This window comes from Rutilus rutilus (genome assembly GCF_951802725.1).
Source record: "Rutilus rutilus genome assembly, chromosome: 3".
Taxonomy (NCBI): domain Eukaryota; kingdom Metazoa; phylum Chordata; class Actinopteri; order Cypriniformes; family Leuciscidae; genus Rutilus; species Rutilus rutilus.
Window position 1 is genome coordinate 1,841,922 of NC_140211.1, and position 25,000 is coordinate 1,866,921.

General features: G+C 49.3%; 2 protein-coding genes across 4 annotated transcripts in view; one reads left to right on the top strand and one right to left on the bottom strand.

Annotated features, from left to right (window-relative positions):
* Positions 1-25,000, top strand: part of slc12a6 (solute carrier family 12 member 6) — a 60,859-nt gene that overhangs the window by 4,201 nt on the left and 31,658 nt on the right. The window contains exons 2-6 of one of the 3 annotated variants that reach the window (XM_084404974.1): positions 1-436; positions 12,929-13,020; positions 13,343-13,471; positions 14,203-14,349; positions 24,128-24,182. The exon at positions 1-436 is cut by the window's left edge and continues 116 nt beyond it. In XM_084404974.1, the coding sequence (XP_084261100.1) occupies positions 259-436; positions 12,929-13,020; positions 13,343-13,471; positions 14,203-14,349; positions 24,128-24,182 (601 nt within the window). In that variant the 5' untranslated portion in view covers positions 1-258. Of the gene's footprint in view, positions 455-12,928; positions 13,021-13,342; positions 13,472-14,202; positions 14,350-24,127; positions 24,183-25,000 lie in introns of all 3 variants that reach the window. The other 2 variants (XM_084404973.1, XM_084404975.1) reach the window with 2 other exon arrangements.
* LOC311287873 (zinc finger protein 862-like) lies at positions 5,705-9,833 on the bottom strand. The gene is made up of 7 exons (XM_084404983.1): positions 8,737-9,833; positions 8,204-8,415; positions 7,881-8,073; positions 7,346-7,682; positions 6,488-6,759; positions 6,264-6,402; positions 5,705-6,165 (listed from the first exon to the last, which is right to left on the bottom strand). Exons 1-7 carry the CDS (start codon positions 9,321-9,323, stop codon positions 5,893-5,895), a joined length of 2,013 nt encoding a protein of 670 aa, XP_084261109.1. The 5' UTR covers positions 9,324-9,833; the 3' UTR covers positions 5,705-5,892.

The window sequence follows — 25,000 nt, forward strand, 5'->3', positions numbered from 1 at the left end:
GAAATCAGATGCAAACGCTGATCTGAGCGAAAACAAGCCCTATTGGGACACATTCCTCTTTCACACACACACACACACACACACAATCACTACTGTTACTATCAAGCACTCAGACCGTGACAACATCATCAATCTCCCCCGAGATCACACACTCACAGTGTCTCCATGGCGATGCGTGTGTGTGTGTCGCCCTCGGTGAGCGTGAGCTGTGTGTGACGTGGAGCCGCCGCCCTGTCGGACCCGCCGGCGCCGGAAGCCATGGCCTCGTCCGTGCGCTTCACCGTCACACCAATCAGAGCCGAGGACCTGCCCGACACGCCCCCGGACACACACACACTCACACACACACACGCCAGGGTCCGCTTCGGCTCGCGGGAGAGCGTCAGTCGCAGCGAGGCGTCCGCAGGGGTCACGACCTCCGACACGCCCGACCAGGGTGAGCAGCTCAGCGACGGTGAGTGAGTGTGTGTGTGTGTGTGTGTGTGTGTGTGTGTGAGAGTGTGTGTAAGTGTGAGTGTACAGGGCTCAACATTACTGCTTGTCGATGCTTTAAACGAATCGGTTGAGTCACAGATTCAATGACTCATTCATAAACAAATGAGCCGTTTGAACGAATCGTTTGAATAAATGACTCAGTGACTCGCTCATTAAGACGGTCCCCTGCCGCCACCTACTGGTGGTTTAGTTTCGTGTTTGAAAGGGTCATTCCTTCCAACATTTCTTATTTATATATATTCAAAAAATACTTAAAACAATCTCATAATTAACACTATTTAATGTAGTTGTAATTTTTCAGTATAAATGAATTCATTTGATTGGTAACAGCCCTGTAGTGTCTTTTGATTCTAATTTAAAAATGAAGCATATATTTAAAACTATTAGGCCCTTTATAAAGGTTAAATATCATAAATATGCAGATTTAAATATGTCAAAGCTGACTGACCACTGATGAGAATGTTGCGTCAGAATAAAAAAAATCCTATTTCAATAAGTACTTTTTTTGCTCGGACGAGTGAATGACCGCCGAGCGCAGGTGTGTGTGTGACGTACTGTAGGGAAGGGTGTGTGTGACGTACTGTAGGGAAGGGTGTGTGTGACGTACTGTAGGGAAGGGTGTGTGTGACGTACTGTAGGGAAGGGTGTGTGTGACGTACTGTAGGGAAGGGTGTGTGTGACGTACTGTAGGGAAGTGGTGTGTGTGACGTACTGTAGGGAAGGGTGTGTGTGACGTACTGTAGGGAAGGGTGTGTGTGACGTACTGTAGGGAAGGGTGTGTGTGACGTACTGTAGGGAAGGGTGTGTGTGACGTACTGTAGGGAAGGGTGTGTGTGACGTACTGTAGGGAAGGGTGTGTGTGACGTACTGTAGGGAAGGGTGTGTGTGACGTACTGTAGGGAAGGGTGTGTGTGACGTACTGTAGGGAAGTGGTGTGTGTGACGTACTGTAGGGAAGTGGTGTGTGTGACGTACTGTAGGGAAGGGTGTGTGTGACGTACTGTAGGGAAGGGTGTGTGTGACGTACTGTAGGGAAGGGTGTGTGTGACGTACTGTAGGGAAGGGTGTGTGTGACGTACTGTAGGGAAGGGTGTGTGTGACGTACTGTAGGGAAGGGTGTGTGTGACGTACTGTAGGGAAGGGTGTGTGTGACGTACTGTAGGGAAGGGTACTGTAGGGAAGGGTGTGTGTGACGTACTGTAGGGAAGGGTGTGTGTGACGTACTGTAGGGAAGGGTGTGTGTGACGTACTGTAGGGAAGGGTGTGTGTGACGTACTGTAGGGAAGGGTGTGTGTGACGTACTGTAGGGAAGTGGTGTGTGTGACGTACTGTAGGGAAGGGTGTGTGTGACGTACTGTAGGGAAGGGTGTGTGTGACGTACTGTTGTGTGACGTACTGTAGGGAAGGGTGTGTGTGACGTACTGTAGGGAAGTGGTGTGTGTGACGTACTGTAGGGAAGGGTGTGTGTGACGTACTGTAGGGAAGGGTGTGTGTGACGTACTGTAGGGAAGGGTGTGTGTGACGTACTGTAGGGAAGGGTGTGTGTGACGTACTGTAGGGAAGGGTGTGTGTGACGTACTGTAGGGAAGGGTGTGTGTGACGTACTGTAGGGAAGTGGTGTGTGTGACGTACTGTAGGGAAGGGTGTGTGTGACGTACTGTAGGGAAGGGTGTGTGTGACGTACTGTAGGGAAGGGTGTGTGTGACGTACTGTAGGGAAGGGTGTGTGTGACGTACTGTAGGGAAGGGTGTGTGTGACGTACTGTAGGGAAGTGGTGTGTGTGACGTACTGTAGGGAAGGGTGTGTGTGACGTACTGTAGGGAAGGGTGTGTGTGACGTACTGTAGGGAAGTGGTGTGTGTGACGTACTGTAGGGAAGTGGTGTGTGTGACGTACTGTAGGGAAGGGTGTGTGTGACGTACTGTAGGGAAGGGTGTGTGTGACGTACTGTAGGGAAGGGTGTGTGTGACGTACTGTAGGGAAGGGTGTGTGTGACGTACTGTAGGGAAGTGGTGTGTGTGACGTACTGTAGGGAAGGGTGTGTGTGACGTACTGTAGGGAAGTGGTGTGTGTGACGTACTGTAGGGAAGGGTGTGCAGGGCTCCAGACTAACTTTTTTTATTAGGAGCGCTGTAGCCCCTGACTTAAAATTTTAGGAGCGCAAGCAGAAAATTTAGGGGCACACCTTCACATTTTCCCCCTAAATAACTATTACAGACAAATGCTTTGATAATAAATAGATTAAGCGTACAGAAATTATGGTGCAGTTTTATTTTAAGATCACAGGGCTCCAGACTAACATCTGAGGGCCGCGGCTCTAAGTTCTACAGAAAGTATTTGGTACTGTGGGATGACAAAGCACTGAGATAAATTTGAGGTGTATAGATAAAGTTAAATTTAATTATTATCCTTCATAATGTCTTAATATTATTTCAAAAGCAAAATGAGTGACAAAATAGATATTAGGGAGTGAAAATAGCCAATAAGCACCCTCAGCAGCTGTTTACAATGGTAATTTAGTCTTCTTTTTAAGTGTGAGTTTTCCTACTTCTTGAAACTTTCAGTTTTATAAATAGAGACAAGGATGAACAAAAATGTTTTGGTCGACACATTAAAAAACAAACATTTTAATAGGATATAGTTTTGAAGTGCTGTAAAAAGATGTGTAGGCTACTTTCATAACCACAGTATACCATAGTTAGTTATGCCTGGTTCAGAATGAGCAATTTTTTTGTCTGTTACTATAGTCAATGTATCAGATTACACGATTTCGACTCCTAAAAATCTTGTCATGTCCTGGACAAGAAACATTGTCAGACTACACATTGCTTTACAACCAGTCATCTCGAGCCGTCTCACACACATATTCACTCGCACATGTACACACGCACTCACTCACATACACGCACATAGACTAACGCACGCACACACTCACTCACTCGCGCACACACTCTCTCATTCTCTCTCTCGCTCGCTCGCTCGCTCACTCACTCACTTGCGTTCGGGCGCACACACACACACACACACACTCATTCACTCGCGCACACACACACTCATTCACTCGGAACCCTTCATGGAGGACCATTAAAAAATTAAACATGCTAGTCTTCTTGTCGTGATGTCGTAAACAAAGCATCGCAGACGCGACGTCGGTTGTCGCCCACTATGAACGAGATGAAATTTACTGGTCGCACATGTGCGACTGGATGTAAAATTTAGTCGCACACTCTCAAATTTTGGTCGCAAAATGCGACCATTTGGTCGCAGTCTGGAGCCCTGGTGTGTGTGACGTACTGTAGGGAAGGGTGTGTGTGACGTACTGTAGGGAAGTGGTGTGTGTGACGTACTGTAGGGAAGGGTGTGTGTGACGTACTGTAGGGAAGGGTGTGTGTGACGTACTGTAGGGAAGGGTGTGTGTGACGTACTGTAGGGAAGGGTGTGTGTGACGTACTGTAGGGAAGGGTGTGTGTGACGTACTGTAGGGAAGGGTGTGTGTGACGTACTGTAGGGAAGTGGTGTGTGTGACGTACTGTAGGGAAGGGTGTGTGTGACGTACTGTAGGGAAGGGTGTGTGTGACGTACTGTAGGGAAGTGGTGTGTGTGACGTACTGTAGGGAAGGGTGTGTGTGACGTACTGTAGGGAAGGGTGTGTGTGACGTACTGTAGGGAAGGGTGTGTGTGACGTACTGTAGGGAAGGGTGTGTGTGACGTACTGTAGGGAAGGGTGTGTGTGACGTACTGTAGGGAAGGGTACTGTAGGGAAGGGTGTGTGTGACGTACTGTAGGGAAGGGTGTGTGTGACGTACTGTAGGGAAGGGTGTGTGTGACGTACTGTAGGGAAGGGTGTGTGTGACGTACTGTAGGGAAGGGTGTGTGTGACGTACTGTAGGGAAGTGGTGTGTGTGACGTACTGTAGGGAAGGGTGTGTGTGACGTACTGTAGGGAAGGGTGTGTGTGACGTACTGTAGGGAAGGGTGTGTGTGACGTACTGTAGGGAAGGGTGTGTGTGACGTACTGTAGGGAAGTGGTGTGTGTGACGTACTGTAGGGAAGGGTGTGTGTGACGTACTGTAGGGAAGGGTGTGTGTGACGTACTGTAGGGAAGTGGTGTGTGTGACGTACTGTAGGGAAGGGTGTGTGTGACGTACTGTAGGGAAGGGTGTGTGTGACGTACTGTTGTGTGACGTACTGTAGGGAAGGGTGTGTGTGACGTACTGTAGGGAAGTGGTGTGTGTGACGTACTGTAGGGAAGGGTGTGTGTGACGTACTGTAGGGAAGGGTGTGTGTGACGTACTGTAGGGAAGGGTGTGTGTGACGTACTGTAGGGAAGGGTGTGTGTGACGTACTGTAGGGAAGGGTGTGTGTGACGTACTGTAGGGAAGGGTGTGTGTGACGTACTGTAGGGAAGTGGTGTGTGTGACGTACTGTAGGGAAGGGTGTGTGTGACGTACTGTAGGGAAGGGTGTGTGTGACGTACTGTAGGGAAGGGTGTGTGTGACGTACTGTAGGGAAGGGTGTGTGTGACGTACTGTAGGGAAGGGTGTGTGTGACGTACTGTAGGGAAGTGGTGTGTGTGACGTACTGTAGGGAAGGGTGTGTGTGACGTACTGTAGGGAAGGGTGTGTGTGACGTACTGTAGGGAAGTGGTGTGTGTGACGTACTGTAGGGAAGTGGTGTGTGTGACGTACTGTAGGGAAGGGTGTGTGTGACGTACTGTAGGGAAGGGTGTGTGTGACGTACTGTAGGGAAGGGTGTGTGTGACGTACTGTAGGGAAGGGTGTGTGTGACGTACTGTAGGGAAGGGTGTGTGTGACGTACTGTAGGGAAGGGTGTGTGTGACGTACTGTAGGGAAGGGTGTGTGTGACGTACTGTAGGGAAGGGTGTGTGTGACGTACTGTAGGGAAGGGTGTGTGTGACGTACTGTAGGGAAGGGTGTGTGTGACGTACTGTAGGGAAGGGTGTGTGTGACGTACTGTAGGGAAGGGTGTGTGACGTACTGTAGGGAAGGGTGTGTGTGACGTACTGTAGGGAAGGGTGTGTGTGACGTACTGTAGGGAAGGGTGTGTGTGACGTACTGTAGGGAAGGGTGTGTGTGACGTACTGTAGGGAAGGGTGTGTGACGTACTGTAGGGAAGGGTGTGTGTGACGTACTGTAGGGAAGGGTGTGTGTGACGTACTGTAGGGAAGGGTGTGTCAGGGCTGTACGCTTAGCTTTTTCACTAGGAGCACAAGTGCTCCTAGTGAAAAAATTTAGGAGCACAGAAAAAAATTTAGGAGCACTACTAAATTTCATAAATAACACAATTTTATTATTTTACACTCAAATCACGTACACAGTAACACATGTGCACTAATACATATAAACACAGGGCCATCATAAGGCCTACTGTAACCCTCAATTAAACACAGAGAACACCCCTGTCCCACATCTTTTTGTAGTCAAGTCGCCTGGCACGCTTGGCTGAGTTCATCCAGCGGTCCACTGCAGGACTTGGATCATAGTCCTCAAGACTGGGCCCCTCCAGGGTGATCCTCATGAGGTCTTCGGTGGTGGAGACTGCAAGGCTGCTTCTTTTGGAGCTCTTTATGCGGTTCTGTGCAGAGAAGCCCCTTTCGCACTGGGCAGCCGAAATGGGCAACACTAGCATCAGCTGCACCAACTCCAGTATGTTCTAGGGGGATTAAGATAGGCCTTACTTATCTCATCTTTAACCACCAATAATAGGAGAAGGGCACTGCAGCATGCAAATACTCAGCAGTGTTTGCTTACCTTGTAATCCTCCCTGTATGGCTCCTTGGTCAGCATGGTCTCCCACAGGCCACTGTAGGACTTGTCCTTGAAAGTTTGACTGACCAAGATCTTCAGTCCCTGCCACTCATCCTCAACAGCTGCCAGGTCACACCCTGATCTGTAGAGATTTAACAGAGGAAGTTAGCAAATACCCAGGCATCATTGTTCACATCACATCACAGCAGTGCAAAATACATTCTTACCTCTCAAGAGGCTCTCTGAAATGCCTCACCAGGTCTGCCACATCACCATCACCGAAGGTCAGAAGGCTGCCCTGATCATCTGGCCATGTGTCATGATTGAAGACTCTGAAGGCCTGCACCGGGGTCTTGACTTCAGCGTCATCATTCAGGAGCCCACCAAACCTGGCTTTTAGCTCAGTCACACCAATAGTGATAGCTGCCTCCATGTGTTTCTTCAGCTGTGGATGGGTGAGGTCTGTGAGACCTGTCAAATTCCCCTTCAGTGGTATTCCCTTTGAGAGAGAGAGAGAGAGAGAGAGAGAGAGAGACAGAGACAATCACACAAAATTGTTTTAAAGACTGCATTTCTCCAAATCTTTACATTGAATAGACCTACACTAATTCTCATATAGTGACAGATTCTCACACTTCTGCTCTAAACATTTGTTTCCATTAGATCCTAACAAACTCATCCTAACACACCTGGAATCTGCACTCATCATCTCCACGCTGAGCAAGCATGGTCTGGATCTTCTCCAGCATGCCTCCTGACTTTGCCCTAGACTTAAATCCTTCTAGTCTTGTCACTGTCTTCCTCAGCTCTGACGTAGCTTGGGGGAGGATCAGGTCATTTCTCTGCAGGGTGAGGCTAAGTGAAGACAGCTCCTCGAACATGTCAGAGAGAAAATGGCAGAATACACAAAAAGGTGCACTCTCCATTTCTCTCTTTACCTGTGTAGCAGTAGATGATCTACATGATCTGATCAATACAAAATAAGTGTTGTATTCCTAGCCACCTCATCATCTGCCAACCATTCAAGTCTGAAATGTCATTTAACTTAAAACCTATTTTGTTTAACTTAATGTTGTAAAACTGACCTTCTTTGCCCGTCCTTGAACCTCCACTGTACCTGCAACAGCCAGGTGCTCCATGTGCTGCAGGACAGTGGAGTACTGGCCATTGTCTGTGGCAAGGTTCTTGTCTGCTCCATGTCGCAGGAACACTTTGAGGGCCCTGTGGACATGGGGGATCCAGCGTGTCCCTTTGACAGTAGACGGTGTGCAGACATCCACACCCAGCTCTTTCCCTAGTTGATGGAGCTCTCTCTTGGACTTTCCACTGAAGTGGTAGGTCTTCCACACAAGATGCAGAAGATCGTAGACCTGGGACACCATTGGTTCTTTCTTCTGGAGGGTTAGGATCGCCAGCTCTAGTCTGTGAAAGCCAAAATATAGTTTAAAAAAAATAACTATCCACCTTCCTCTTCTTTTTTTCCCTGCTCTGTTACAGTGGTGTGTCTGTGTGCCTATTTGTGTGTGACTGACAAATAATTTAGGTTGTGTGTGCACACACGCATGTGACAAATGTGCATGTATGTCTGCTACCACATAACCATTTTTTCCAGTTACAAACCTGTGTGGCATGCAGTGGATAGGGATAATATACTCCCCTGCCTCTCTTTGCAGGAGAGCAATCACTCCTCCACGGTGGCCCATATTCACTGAGGCACCATCTGCCCCAAAGCTGATCATCTTCTTCATCCATGACCCTCCATTGTCGTCTGGGCAAACTGCATTGAATGCAGCCTTGGTTGCATCCAGAACACCTTGAAGGATAGCATAAAAACAATAAGAACTTTTGTGGCCTTAAAACAAACAAGATAGTGACTCAATTATGCATTTATGAAACTATACAAAAATAAAGGTTACTCTTGCTGCTAGACCGTGACCACCTACCATTGGCATGGGAGTGTTCAAGGGTCTGTTGTCCAACAAGGAGAGTGACTGGCTTCCCACCCTCTACCAGACGCACATAGACAATCTCACACTCTGTGTTTGATATGTCAGTGTCACCATCAATGAGAACTGCAAGGTGCTTTGCTGTTCTCAGCTTAGCAGCTAGGTTCTCTTTCAAGAGATCGGCAACTTGTCCAATCATTTCTGCACACCTGTATGAATGAGAACACTGTTGTAAAACACTTATGGTTTGTAATTTTAAGTTTTATTGGATACAAACAGTGTTGCAGAACAACTGCTTATCTCCCTGCAACTGAGGCCAAGAAATAAATACATAGCCTGGCATATGTAGTATACACATACTAAGCTACATACTGTTACATAACATGACTGACATCACATGCAGTTACATTACTTATCATAATGGTACTATACACATGCCAGAATGACAACATTGCTTTGTTTTAGTAAAAAGCTATGATTTTAAATATTATTATTATTACTACTATATTAATATTATTGGAAAATATTACCTGACATGGTTGTCATAGGTTGGGTTGATATCAACGCCGTTCTTCTTGTGCAGCGTGATAAGTGGCCCAAACTTGACAAACGGCTCTTCCTCCTTGGCGATGAAGTAGGCGATGTTCATTTTGATTTTAAGCTGCCTCCTCATCTCCACCTCGGACAACATCACCTGCCTGTCCAGAGCTGCGGTCACTGTCAAGGCTGGTTTGTTTTGTCTCAGCATGTAACTGTCTCTGCAGGCGATGTGCCGCTTGGAGTAGTTATGTTTGGTTACACTATCTTTTTTAAAATGGGGGTTTCCAGAAACAAATGCCGAATTTCCTGCCTGCTTTTGGCCTTTACAGTATTTACAAAACATGAGGTTGTCCTCAAATTCCAACCAGGAGAAGAGCTTGATCCAGTCGGCTTTAAATTTGTAAACCTTGCTAGCACTACCGGTGCTAGCTAGGCTAACTGTTGGCATCTCCTCCGGCTCGACGGAGTCAACATCGTCAGTCCCAGATTCCACTTCTCCCACATTTCTCTCACCGATGTCCGCTCTGTCAGCGGTTTCGCTTTGCTTTTTTAGGAAATACGAGTCAATTCTCTTCATTGTACACGGTCAGTTAATTTTCCTTCAACGTTCGAGTTGAGCGGGCTACGACTGTCACACCGATATCGCTCCGCTCAACTCCACCGCATCGTCGGACTCCGCAGTGGCGTGGAGAAACTAGTCCTCCTCTCGTACACACACACACACACACACACACACACACACACACACACACACACACACACACACACACACACAGAGAGATCAATCTGTCCTAATTTTAACTTCCGCGGGCGGTGAATCGCCCGTGCTGGCCGGGCGGCGCGGATGTTTTCATTCATAAACTCGCCGCAGGGCGACGTCACCGCATCTCATCACATGAGTTCTGTGTTTTGCAGGTGTGAAAAAGAAGTTGTAGGACAGTGCTTGTCCATTTTTTATACAGAGATGCGCGAGAATTGTGGGCTACTCTACTTTGATACACATAGTATGGATTTAGTTTAGGAGCAAAATGCGAATGAAAGGGTTGAAATCCGTAGTCGCACCGGTGCTCCCTTTTTATTTTTTCTACTCGCACAAACTATTTTTAGGCGCATATGCGAGTGAAATGCTCGCACTGTACAGCCCTGGTGTGTGTGACGTACTGTAGGGAAGGGTGTGTGTGACGTACTGTAGGGAAGGGTGTGTGACGTACTGTAGGGAAGGGTGTGTGTGACGTACTGTAGGGAAGGGTGTGTGTGACGTACTGTAGGGAAGGGTGTGTGTGACGTACTGTAGGGAAGTGGTGTGTGTGACGTACTGTAGGGAAGGGTGTGTGTGACGTACTGTAGGGAAGGGTGTGTGACGTACTGTAGGGAAGGGTGTGTGTGACGTACTGTAGGGAAGGGTGTGTGTGACGTACTGTAGGGAAGGGTGTGATCTGGGATGCAGCGAATCAGGGTTATTATTATTGTGAAGTGCATATATGAATAAAGCTGAAATACACTATAAATATAAATATTAGATGGGAAACGTAAACTTATTTTAGTTTATTGCGAAGGCAACAATTCTACATTTTGTTTAGTTTAAGTTGAAGCACTAAAAATATAGACCGGAAATAAATAATAATTAACAGTATTATACGATAATTTTATTTAAAAAACAAAAATATAAATAAATGTAACCTATATAAAAAATTTAAAAAACGAATAAAACGACAAAAGCACAGCGAAATGACTGAACATTAATTAAAATTAATATGTAAACTAAAAATGTACAAATAAAAGCTAATTTTAAATATTAATAAAGCTATAATAAAACTAAATAATGCCAAATATCGCAGTTATTAAAGCACATTTGAAGTTTTTATATCACAAATGAACAAAAATATACTTTATTCAGTGATATTTTTGTATTATTTATACTACTGTAGTATTAATCATTAATAAATATAGTAGCAAATTAATAGTCTGAATTAGCATTTTAAATTTGTATATATACGTAAATTATTTTTGTGATTTTTTTATTTATTTTTTTTATTTTTTTTAAAGGTGCATTGCGCAACTTTTCATGTTAAAAATACCCGTTTTCTAACCCATACATGCTTAAACAATTGCCTGATGGGCTGACTGAGCCCTTCTCTGATCACTGCGATTGCCTCTATAATCCTGTACAGTAAAATAAATAAGAGGGATTCGGGTCGGAATCTGAGACTGGGCGTGACGTCATGCGCGTTCACGGCACGCTCATATGTCTGGCAGGTTTGTGTATGCGCCGACGCCGCCATTCTCCGTAGAAAATGGATTCTAAGAGACCGGCTTGTAGTTCATTTCAAACACCAACGCAAACTCCACGTAAGATAAAAAAAAAAGAGAACTTTTGTCTAGTGCAACCAAAAGGTCCAAATTGGAGTCAGACAGGCGTCGGGGTAAGACGAGAGTAAACATAGGGAAGGCTTTCAACAAATGGAGAGATCTCCGGTCTGCTCTAGGGCTCAAACGGGATCCTCATTTGGCTTTTTTCTTGATAAAAAGGTAAGATATATCCCATTCTCTAATGTCTGATACGGCCAATAATGACAATAAATGACGATCCATAAAATGTGTAATGCTTTAGCGTAAGCTAGATAAATGTACAATCGGAATAGGTTTTACTAACTTACCATTGTCAGTGATCAGGTTCAGAATGATTGTGATATAAAATGCTGATATATAAGTTAGATACTTAGACACAAATTTTGAGCAAATTACTGCTTAATTACGATGTATTGCTATTGGAATATGCTACTTAGCTGATCAATAAAACAGGCTAAACCCCCGCAAATCTTCGGCGGATTAGCCTGTTTGGCTTTTATGGTAACGTCATAGTGCCACTTGATTGTTTATTACCTTGAGACATTTGGGTGTACTTTGTTGACCGACTGTGTATGGTATGGTATCATGATTACTATTTTGAGCTTTTACAAAGTAATAACTTATATTGTTCATGAACGTGTTTCCATAATAATAGTCATAAGTGGATACAGTAAACACATAACACAGTTCAACATGGAGATAGATGGGAATAAAAAACGAAGTTTTCTACTACCCCCATTTTTTCCCCTCACACATAAGTGTGTTATTTACTCAATTGCCTTTCCTTTCACATATTTTAAATTACTTGCAGATTTAAAACTTTATTACCTCTGAAGACATTATGATTGTAAACAAAAGATTTGTGCGGCTGATGCTCCTTGGGTTATGACCAGCTCGAGCTCGTGCAAGCGTGCGTGTGGTCCGTGAGCGTGCACACCTCTGGTTGCAGTTTCGCTTGCCGCCAGAGGGGGCGTAGTTCTGCGAAAACTCAGACTCTCGCGCAATGCACCTTTAAATACAATTTCTACATTTAAATTTTCTTTTAGTTTCTAATATTGATATTTAATTTAATTTCAGCTTTGTTTGGATTGACAGCAACTCTTTTGAATGGTTTTAGTTTCAGTGAACAATAACAGCACTGGATTATTTCAAAACTTCAGAACAATAACATAATGATTTCATGTCTAATAATAATAATAATAATTCTAATAAAAATGAATGTAATAATTCATCAGTAGTGATAAACTCTGAGAGACTCTGATGAATCATGGCACTGTTTATCTTGTAAGATTTGCATGTTTTGTCTCCTTCATCTCTGAGTGAGCGATGAGGGTGTGACTCTTTCACACATTAAAGTTCTGTGTGTGTGTGTGTGTGTGTGTTACGCTGCAGTGATGACTGTGCAGGTGTTGCAGCTCAAACACACATTATTCATGTTGCTTTAAAGCTTCACATGTGGACACACACATACACACACACACCTCAGTGAAGAATGCAGTGAAACAAAGGCAGAGGTGTGTGTGTGAGTGAGTGTGTGTCTGAGAGTGTGAGTGAGTGTGTGTGTGTGTGTGTGTGTTGGGGAAGTGAGACTGTGTGTGCTGACGGTTTGCTGATGGCGACACACACACACGTGTCATGTGGTCCTGCACTGATTATAAGGAGAAAATGCTTCCAGTTTCATGGACTTTATGAAAGTTTTGTTGGGTCTTATTCTCGTATCTGCAAACAGTGAACGTAACGGTTGTTTCCAAACAGGTTTCCCAAGCACTCATATTAACCCTTAAACCGCTGATGACTCTCTCTCTCTCTGTGTGTGTGGTGTGTGTGTGTCAGGTGACGGAGTGAAGCTGTCCAGCGTTTACATCAATAACTCTCACGCCATCGATGATGATGATTTCTACGACAGGAATCTGGCTCTGTTTGAGGTTTGCTCTCTGAATCATTTCTGTGTTTCAGTCTAAACCCTTTACCCTATCTGATCAATGTCTCTCTCCCCCTCTCTCTCTCTCTCTCTCTCTCTCTCTCTCTCTCCCTCTCCCTCTCTCTCTCTCCTCTCTCTCTCTCTCTCTCTCTCTCTCTCTCTCTCTCTCTCTCTCCCTCTCTCTCTCTCTCTCTCTCTCTCCCTTCTCTCTCTCTCTCTCTCTCTCTCTCTCTCTCTCTCTCTCTCTCTCTCTCTCTCTCTCTCTCCCCTCCCTCTCTCCCTTTCTCCCTCCCTCTCTCCCTCCCTCTCTCTCTCTTTCTCTGCAGGAGGAGATGGACACTCGCCCCAAGGTGTCGTCTCTGCTCAGTCGTCTGGCGAACTACACGAACCTCACACAAGGCGCCCGAGAGCACGAGGAGGCCGAGAGCATCGGAGAGAAGCGTAAGCCACGCAAGGTGACGTTCTACACACACACACACACACACACACACACACACTCCTCTTCCTTCTCTTAGCTCTTAATCTTTACGCTGAGGAGAAAACCCAACGCAACTTTGAGGAGCTCAAGAGAATCATGATTGTGTTTCTGCTCAGCAACACTGGACATCAGACACACGCCATACGCTAATAACTCTTCATCACTGTCTTCATCACTGTCTTCATCACTCTCTTCATCACTCTCTTCATCACTGTCTTCATCACTGTCTTCGTCACTCTCTTCATCACTGTCTTCATCACTCTTCATCACGGTCTGTCTATAACAGTTCTATTGAGTGCCGTATGAGACAGGACCGTTAGACAGATCGTACACTAGTGAACAGGAGAATGCGAGCACTGGCGTTCACAGCAACAAGCGTGTCTCACATCACTTCAGAGTTCTACTGACGCTGCGAACGCAACCAGGAAAACGTTCCTATGGGAGCCATTAGTTCTCGGGTGACCATCCTGGTGGATCCTTCCTATAACTGAGTTCCTAAACTACCCAGTGCCAAAGCCCCTTTATATTTTGCCTACCTAGCGCTCCACTCCATATCCTGCAGTTCTGTCCCACCCTAGCGCTGAAATCCCCGAGCAAGAGGATCTGATCACTCTAATGCTAACAGGTGTTTCTGTGAGACTTGGTAGAAGATACACACACATACTGGGTGTACACACACACTCACTGAATCTCCCATGATTCCTGCAGTCTCCTCAGATGGGCACCTTCATGGGTGTGTACCTGCCGTGCCTGCAGAACATCTTCGGCGTGATCCTCTTCCTCAGGCTCACGTGGGTCGTCGGGACGGCAGGGGTTCTTCAGGCGCTGTGTATCGTCTTCATCTGCTGCTGCTGTGTGAGTCTCACACACACACACACACACACACACACACACACCACACACACACACACACACACACACACACACACACACAGAGAGACACACACAGAGACACACACACTCACACACACACACACTCACACACACACACACACACATCAAGTAGCCAGATTATCACCAAAAGGTAATCACGTTGAGGCTCTCACAGCCTCATGAGGAGGCAATAGAAACAAATGACCGCAAAACACACTTTCAAGAAACTTTCATTAGGGCTCCAGACTAACTTTTCCACTGGTTGCACTGGTGCTGCCAGCTTTCTCAGTTGGTCACACCAGCACATGATTTGGTCGCACCAAATTGTTTTTTTTTTTCAACATGGGATTAATGCATGCTGATGAATAATAGTCCTAATCTGCGTACCCTAGTTCTGCACGGATGTAAAAAGACTGACAGTGACACAGGGCCTCATGTTGGCAAAATGTTTTAATCTTTTAAATGAAAACCATTAAAAATAACTATAAAAAAAAATTAAAAACACCACGTATGTTTTTTAATGTTTGGTTGTATTTTATTTAGTACTGTCAATCGATTAAAACAATAACATAAATTCAGACACCTCTCAGACACCTCTCAGACACCCCTCAGACACCCCTCAGACACCTCTCAGACACCCCTCAGACACCTCTCATACACCCCTCAGACACCCCTCAGACACCTCTCAGACACCCCTCAGACACCCCTCAGACACCTCTCAGACACCCCTCAGACACCTCTCAGACACCCCTCAGACACCCCTCAGACACCTCTCAGACACCCCTCAGACACCTCTCAGACACCTCTCAGACACCCCTCAGGCACCCCTCAGACACCCCTCAGACACCTCTCAGGCACCTCTCAGACACCTCTCAGACACCTCTCAGACACCCCTCAGACACCTCTCAGACACCCCTCAGACACCTCTCAGACACCTCTCAGACACCTCTCAGACACCTCTCAGACACCCCTCAGACACCTCTCAGACACCTCTCAGACACCCCTCAGACACCTCTCAGACACCCCTCAGACACCTCTCAGACACCCCTCAGACACCTCTCAGACACCTCTCAGACACCTCTCAGACACCCTCAGACTCAGACACCTCTCAGACACCTCTCAGACACCTCTCAGACACCTCTCAGACACCCCTCAGGCACCCCTCAGACACCCCTCAGACACCTCTCAGACACCCCTCAGACACCCCTCAGACACCTCTCAGACACCTCTCAGACACCCCTCAGACACCTCTCAGACACCCCTCAGACACCTCTCAGACACCCCTCAGACACCTCTCAGACACCTCTCAGACACCTCTCAGACACCCCTCAGACTCAGACACCTCTCAGACACCTCTCAGACACCTCTCAGACACCCCTCAGACACCCCTCAGACACCTCTCAGACACCTCTCAGACACCCCTCAGACACCCCTCAGACACCCCTCAGACTCAGACACCTCTCAGACACCTCTCAGACACCTCTCAGACACCTCTCAGACACCTCTCAGACACCTCTCAGACACCCCTCAGACACCCCTCAGACTCAGACACCTCTCAGACACCTCTCAGACACCTCTCAGACACCCCTCAGACACCTCTCAGACACCTCTCATACACCTCTCAGACACCTCTCAGACACCCCTCAGACACCTCTCAGACACCCCTCAGACACCCCTCAGACACCTCTCAGACACCCCTCAGACACCTCTCAGACACCTCTCAGACACCCCTCAGACACCTCTCAGACACCCCCTCAGACACCTCTCAGACACCCCTCAGACTCAGACACCTCTCAGACACCTCTCAGACTCAGACACCTCTCAGACACCTCTCAGACACCTCTCAGACACCTCTCAGACACCCCTCAGACACCTCTCAGACACCCCTCAGACACCTCTCAGACACCCCTCAGACACCTCTCAGACACCCCTCAGACACCTCTCAGACACCCCTCAGACACCTCTCAGACACCCCTCAGACACCTCTCAGACACCCCTCAGACACCTCTCAGACACCCCTCAGACACCCCTCAGACACCTCTGACACCCCTCAGACACCCCTCAGACACCTCTCAGACACCCCTCAGACACCTCTCAGACACCTCTCAGACACCCCTCAGACACCTCTCAGACACCCCTCAGACACCTCTCAGACACCCCTCAGACACCTCTCAGACACCCCTCAGACACCTCTCAGACACCCCTCAGACACCTCTCAGACACCCCTCAGACACCTCTCAGACACCCCTCAGACACCCCTCAGACACCTCTGACACCCCTCAGACACCCCTCAGACACCTCTCAGACACCCCTCAGACACCCCTCAGACACCCCTCAGACACCCCTCAGACACCTCTCAGACACCCCTCAGACACCTCTCAGACACCCCTCAGACACCTCTCAGACACCCCTCTGACACCCTCAGACACCTCTCAGACACCCCTCAGACACCTCTCAGACACCCCTCAGACACCTCTCAGACACCCCTCAGACACCTCTCAGACACCTCTCAGACACCTCTCAGACACCCCTCAGACACCTCTCAGACACCCCTCAGACACCCCTCAGACACCTCTCAGACACCCCTCAGACACCTCTCAGACACCTCTCAGACACCTCTCAGACACCTCTCAGACACCTCTCAGACACCCCTCAGACTCAGACACCTCTCAGACACCTCTCAGACACCCCTCAGACACCTCTCAGACACCCCTCAGACACCTCTCAGACACCCCTCAGACACCTCTCAGACACCCCTCAGACACCTCTCAGACACCCCTCAGACTCAGACACCTCTCAGACACCTCTCAGACACCTCTCAGGACACCTCTCAGACACCCCTCAGACACCTCTCAGACACCCCTCAGACACCTCTCAGACACCCCTCAGACACCTCTCAGACACCCCTCAGACACCTCTCAGACACCTCTCAGACACCTCTCAGACACCCCTCAGACACCCCTCAGACACCTCTCAGACACCTCTCAGACACCTCTCAGACTCAGACACCTCTCAGACACCTCTCAGACACCTCTCAGACACCCCTCAGACACCTCTCAGACAACCCCTCAGACACCTCTCAGACACCCCTCAGACACCTCTCAGACACCCCTCAGACACCCCTCAGACACCTCTCAGACACCTCTCAGACACCCCCTCAGACACCTCTCAGACACCCCTCAGACACCCTCAGACACCCCTCAGACACCTCTCAGACACCCCTCAGACACCCTCAGACACCCCTCAGACACCTCTCAGACACCTCTCAGACACCTCTCAGACACCCCTCAGACACCTCTCAGACACCCCCTCAGACACCTCTCAGACACCTCTCAGACACCCCTCAGACACCTCTCAGACACCTCTCAGACACCTCTCAGGACACCTCTCAGACACCCCTCAGACTCAGACACCTCTCAGACACCTCTCAGACACCCCTCAGACACCTCTCAGACACCCCTCAGACACCTCTCAGACACCCCTCAGACTCAGAACACCTCTCAGACACCTCTCAGACTCAGACACCTCTCAGACACCTCTCAGACACCTCTCAGACACCCCTCAGACACCTCTCAGACACCCCTCAGACACCTCTCAGACACCCCTCAGACACCTCTCAGACACCCCTCAGACACCTCTCAGACACCTCTCAGACACCCCTCAGACACCCCTCAGACACCCCTCAGACACCCTCTCAGACACCTCTCAGACACCTCTCAGACACCCCTCAGACACCTCTCAGACACCCCTCAGACACCCCTCAGACACCTCTCAGACACCCCTCAGACACCTCTCAGACACCTCTCAGACACCTCTCAGACACCTCTCAGACACCCCTCAGACTCAGACACCTCTCAGACACCTCTCAGACACCCCTCAGACACCTCTCAGACACCCCTCAGACACCTCTCAGACACCCCTCAGACTCAGACACCTCTCAGACACCTCTCAGACTCAGACACCTCTCAGACACCTCTCAGACACCTCTCAGACACCCCTCAGACACCTCTCAGACACCCCTCAGACACCTCTCAGACACCCCTCAGACACCTCTCAGACACCCCTCAGACACCTCTCAGACACCCCTCAGACACCTCTCAGACACCCCTCAGACACCTCTCAGACACCTCTCAGACACCTCTCAGACACCCCTCAGACACCCCTCAGACACCTCTCAGACACCTCTCAGACACCTCTCAGACTCAGACACCTCTCAGACACCTCTCAGACACCTCTCAGACACCCCTCAGACACCTCTCAGACACCCCTCAGACACCTCTCAGACACCCCTCAGACACCTCTCAGACACCCCTCAGACACCTCTCAGACACCTCTCAGACACCCCTCAGACACCTCTCAGACACCCCTCAGACACCCCTCAGACACCCCTCAGACACCCCTCAGACACCTCTCAGACACCCCTCAGACACCTCTCAGACACCCCTCAGACACCCCTCAGACACCTCTCAGACACCCCTCAGACACCTCTCATACACCCCTCAGACACCCCTCAGACACCTCTCAGACACCCCTCAGACACCCCTCAGACACCTCTCAGACACCCCTCAGACACCCCTCAGACACCCCTCAGACACCTCTCAGACACCCCTCAGACACCCCTCAGACACCTCTCAGACACCCCTCAGACACCCCTCAGACACCTCTCAGACACCCCTCAGACACCCCTCAGACACCTCTCAGACACCCCTCAGACACCTCTCAGACACCTCTCAGACACCCCTCAGACACCTCTCAGACACCCCTCAGACACCCCTCAGACACCTCTCAGACACCCCTCAGACACCCCTCAGACACCTCTCAGACACCCCTCAGACACCCCTCAGACACCTCTCAGACACCCCTCAGACACCCCTCAGACACCCCTCAGACACCTCTCAGACACCCCTCAGACACCCCTCAGACACCCCTCAGACACCTCTCAGACACCCCTCAGACACCCCTCAGACACCTCTCAGACACCCCTCAGACACCCCTCAGACACCTCTCAGACACCCCTCAGACACCTCTCAGACACCTCTCAGACACCCCTCAGACACCTCTCAGACACCCCTCAGACACCCCTCAGACACCCCTCAGACACCCCTCAGACACCTCTCAGACACCCCTCAGACACCCCTCAGACACCTCTCAGACACCCCTCAGACACCTCTCAGACACCCCTCAGACACCCCTCAGACACCCCTCAGACACCTCTCAGACACCCCTCAGACACCCCTCAGACACCTCTCAGACACCCCTCAGACACCTCTCAGACACCCCTCAGACACCCCTCAGACACCCCTCAGACACCCCTCAGACAACCCTCAGACACCTCTCAGACACCTCTCAGACACCTCTCAGACACCTCTCAGACACCTCTCAGACACCCCTCAGACACCCCTCAGACACCCCTCAGACACCTCTCAGACACCCCTCAGACACCCCTCAGACACCTCTCAGACACCTCTCAGACACCCCTCAGACTCAGACACCTCTCAGACACCTCTCAGACACCTCTCAGACACCCCTCAGGCACCCCTCAGACACCCCTCAGACACCTCTCAGGCACCTCTCAGACACCCCTCAGACACCTCTCAGACACCTCTCAGACACCCCTCAGACACCTCTCAGACACCCCTCAGACACCCCTCAGACACCTCTCAGACACCTCTCAGACACCCCTCAGACACCTCTCAGACACCCCTCAGACACCTCTCAGACACCTCTCAGACACCCCTCAGACACCTCTCAGACACCCCTCAGACACCCCTCAGACACCTCTCAGACACCCCTCAGACACCTCTCAGACACCCCTCTGACACCCCTCAGACACCTCTCAGACACCTCTCAGACACCCCTCTGACACCCCTCAGACACCTCTCAGACACCCCTCAGACACCTCTCAGACACCCCTCAGACACCCCTCAGACACCCCTCAGACACCTCTCAGACACCTCTCAGACACCCCTCAGACACCCCTCAGACACCCCTCAGACACCTCTCAGACACCCCTCAGACACCTCTCAGACACCCCTCAGACACCTCTCAGACACCCCTCAGACTCAGACACCTCTCAGACACCTCTCAGACTCAGACACCTCTCAGACACCTCTCAGACACCTCTCAGACACCCCTCAGACACCTCTCAGACACCCCTCAGACACCTCTCAGACACCCCTCAGACACCTCTCAGACACCCCTCAGACACCTCTCAGACACCTCTCAGACACCCCTCAGACACCCCTCAGACACCCCTCAGACACCTCTCAGACACCTCTCAGACACCTCTCAGACACCCCTCAGACACCTCTCAGACACCCCTCAGACACCCCTCAGACACCTCTCAGACACCCCTCAGACACCTCTCAGACACCTCTCAGACACCTCTCAGACACCTCTCAGACACCCCTCAGACTCAGACACCTCTCAGACACCTCTCAGACACCCCTCAGACACCTCTCAGACACCCCTCAGACACCTCTCAGACACCCCTCAGACTCAGACACCTCTCAGACACCTCTCAGACTCAGACACCTCTCAGACACCTCTCAGACACCTCTCAGACACCCCTCAGACACCTCTCAGACACCCCTCAGACACCTCTCAGACACCCCTCAGACACCTCTCAGACACCCCTCAGACACCTCTCAGACACCCCTCAGACACCTCTCAGACACCCCTCAGACACCTCTCAGACACCTCTCAGACACCTCTCAGACACCCCTCAGACACCCCTCAGACACCTCTCAGACACCTCTCAGACACCTCTCAGACTCAGACACCTCTCAGACACCTCTCAGACACCTCTCAGACACCCCTCAGACACCTCTCAGACACCCCTCAGACACCTCTCAGACACCCCTCAGACACCTCTCAGACACCCCTCAGACACCTCTCAGACACCTCTCAGACACCCCTCAGACACCTCTCAGACACCCCTCAGACACCCCTCAGACACCCCTCAGACACCCCTCAGACACCTCTCAGACACCCCTCAGACACCCCTCAGACACCTCTCAGACACCCCTCAGACACCTCTCAGACACCCCTCAGACACCCCTCAGACACCTCTCAGACACCCCTCAGACACCTCTCATACACCCCTCAGACACCCCTCAGACACCTCTCAGACACCCCTCAGACACCCCTCAGACACCTCTCAGACACCCCTCAGACACCCCTCAGACACCTCTCAGACACCCCTCAGACACCTCTCAGACACCCCTCAGACACCCCTCAGACACCTCTCAGACACCCCTCAGACACCTCTCAGACACCCCTCAGACACCCCTCAGACACCTCTCAGACACCCCTCAGACACCTCTCAGACACCCCTCAGACACCCCTCAGACACCCCTCAGACACCCCTCAGACAACCCTCAGACACCTCTCAGACACCTCTCAGACACCTCTCAGACACCTCTCAGACACCCCTCAGACACCCCTCAGACACCCCTCAGACACCTCTCAGACACCCCTCAGACACCCCTCAGACACCTCTCAGACACCTCTCAGACACCCCTCAGACTCAGACACCTCTCAGACACCTCTCAGACACCTCTCAGACACCCCTCAGGCACCCCTCAGACACCCCTCAGACACCTCTCAGGCACCTCTCAGACACCCCTCAGACACCTCTCAGACACCTCTCAGACACCCCTCAGACACCTCTCAGACACCCCTCAGACACCCCTCAGACACCTCTCAGACACCTCTCAGACACCCCTCAGACACCTCTCAGACACCCCTCAGACACCTCTCAGACACCTCTCAGACACCCCTCAGACACCTCTCAGACACCCCTCAGACACCCCTCAGACACCTCTCAGACACCCCTCAGACACCTCTCAGACACCCCTCTGACACCCCTCAGACACCTCTCAGACACCTCTCAGACACCCCTCTGACACCCCTCAGACACCTCTCAGACACCCCTCAGACACCTCTCAGACACCCCTCAGACACCTCTCAGACACCTCTCAGACACCCCTCAGACACCTCTCAGACACCTCTCAGACACCCCTCAGACACCTCTCAGACACCCCTCAGACACCTCTCAGACACCTCTCAGACACCCCTCAGACACCTCTCAGACACCCCTCAGACACCTCTCAGACACCCCTCAGACACCCCTCAGACATCCCTCAGACAGACACCCCTCAGACACCCCTCAGACACCTCTCAGACACCCCTCAGACACCCCTCAGACACCTCTCAGACACCCCTCAGACACCTCTCAGACACCCCTCAGACACCTCTCAGACACCTCTCAGACACCCCTCAGACACCTCTCAGACACCCCTCAGACACCTCTCAGACACCCCTCAGACACCCCTCAGACACCTCTCAGACACCCCTCAGACACCCCTCAGACACCTCTCAGACACCCCTCAGACACCCCTCAGACACCTCTCAGACACCCCTCAGACACCCCTCAGACACCCCTCAGACACCCCTCAGACACCCCTCAGACACCCCTCAGACACCTCAGTCTTTGCATGCGTTAACGTGTTCATTTTGACAGCCCTAATTTAACATAACATGTATTTGCTATATTCCTTTGCTCACTTGGTTTCCTCCCTGTCTGCACCTGTGCTCTCGTCATCAGGTGTGTCTGAGGCTCGTTGGCTTGTGGTAATTCCTGAATTCCTTATTGGCTCGTTTCACCATCAGTGTGTGCAATGCGCGTGACGTGTACGTTCGTTAATAAATTAACTGCAAGTGTCTTGCAGAAGAACATTGTAGCCGGAGATACTTCTCTCTGTTAATGTCTATGGCGAGTCACGCAGGCACTGGGCAACTCCGCCGCCGAGCCGACCCCGGGATACAACAGCCAGAATATAAACGCTTATTATAGGCGTACCGTAGTGATTCAGGATCAGTCAAAAACACGGTTTGGAAAATGGATTCATGATGTACTCGTTCATTTTGAACATAAGTTACGGACTGATACAACTGAATCTAACGGAGTAGTACATGACCATGCACTCGCACAAATGCGACCACATACAATTTAACCCGCACATTCTCAGGAAATGGTCGCAGTCTGGAACCCTGATTAACACACCGCGGTAAACATTCAAAATGGGTTTTATATTTATAATATGATACAGTTAAGCAACATCACATGAGCAAGAGTGCTGAATACCATCACGACTGAAAATGAAAACCATGACGAAAATTCATATTTAGTCACTTACATTTTAGATGCAATACTGACTTTCACAGATTCAGTGACTCGTTCAAAAACATCTGCCTCATTCCTGAACGAATCAGCCATTTGAACGAATCGTTTGAATAAATGACTCAGTGACTCGCTCATTAAGACGGTCCCCTGCCGCCACCTACTGGTGGTTTAGTTTCGTGTTTGAAAGGGTCATTCCTTCCAACATTTCTTATTTATATATATTCAAAAAATACTTAAAACAATCTCATAACACTATTTAATGCAGTTGTAATTTTTCAGTGTAAATTATTTCATTTGATTGGTAACAGCCCTGTAGTGTCTTTTTTTTTATTATAATTTAATTTATTGATGACATTTATGAAGCATATATTCAAAAAGATTAGAGAAAAAATCCCTGATGAAAATATTGCTTCAGAAAAAATGATATTTATAACACACAAATAAAAATCTTCTTTTTTTTGCTGGACAAGTAAATTTTTTCCTCTGACAAGTGACTGACGCATTGAGCACATGAAAGGCTTGACGTGGAGTGCTGTCGTTAACGTGTGACTATATGGAGTCTTGTCCCGACAGACGCTGCTGACGGCGATATCTATGAGTGCCATCGCAACTAATGGAGTCGTTCCAGGTAACCCTCCTCCAGACTCCAGACTCCAGAGTCATGCAGTGCTGATCACAATACCTCACATTTCCCCATTAACTGTTAGATTTACTGCGATCGGTTAGTTTGCATGATGATGTGAACACGAACCATTTAAGAATATCTGTTGAACATTTTTCCACTTTGAGTTAAATTTACTTTATTTACAGAAAATTATAGTGATCTTAGATACAGTGAGGAAAATAAGTATTTGAACACCCTGCTATTTTGCAAGTTCTCCCACTTAGAAATCATGGAGGGGTCTGAAATTGTCATCGTAGGTGCATGTCCACTGTGAGAGACATAATCTAAAAAAAAAATCCAGAAATCACAATGTTAGATTTTTTAACTATTTATTTGTATGATACAGCTGCAAATAAGTATTTGAACACCTGAGAAAATCAATGTTAATTTTTGGTACAGTAGCCTTTGTTTGCAATTACAGAGGTCAAACGTTTCCTGTAGTTTTTCACCAGGTTTGCACACACTGCAGGAGGGATTTTGGCCCACTCCTCTACACAGATCTTCTCTAGATCAGTCAGGTTTCTGGGCTGTCGCTGAGAAACACGGAGTTTGAGCTCCCTCCAAAGATTCTCTATTGGGTTTAGGTCTGGAGACTGGCTAGGCCACGCCAGAACCTTGATATGCTTCTTACAGAGCCACTCCTTGGTTATCCTGGCTGTGTGCTTCGGGTCATTGTCATGTTGGAAGACCCAGCCTCGACCCATCTTCAATGGTCTAACTGAGGGAAGGAGGTTGTTCCCCAAAATCTCGCAATACATGGCCACGGTCATCCTCTCCTTAAT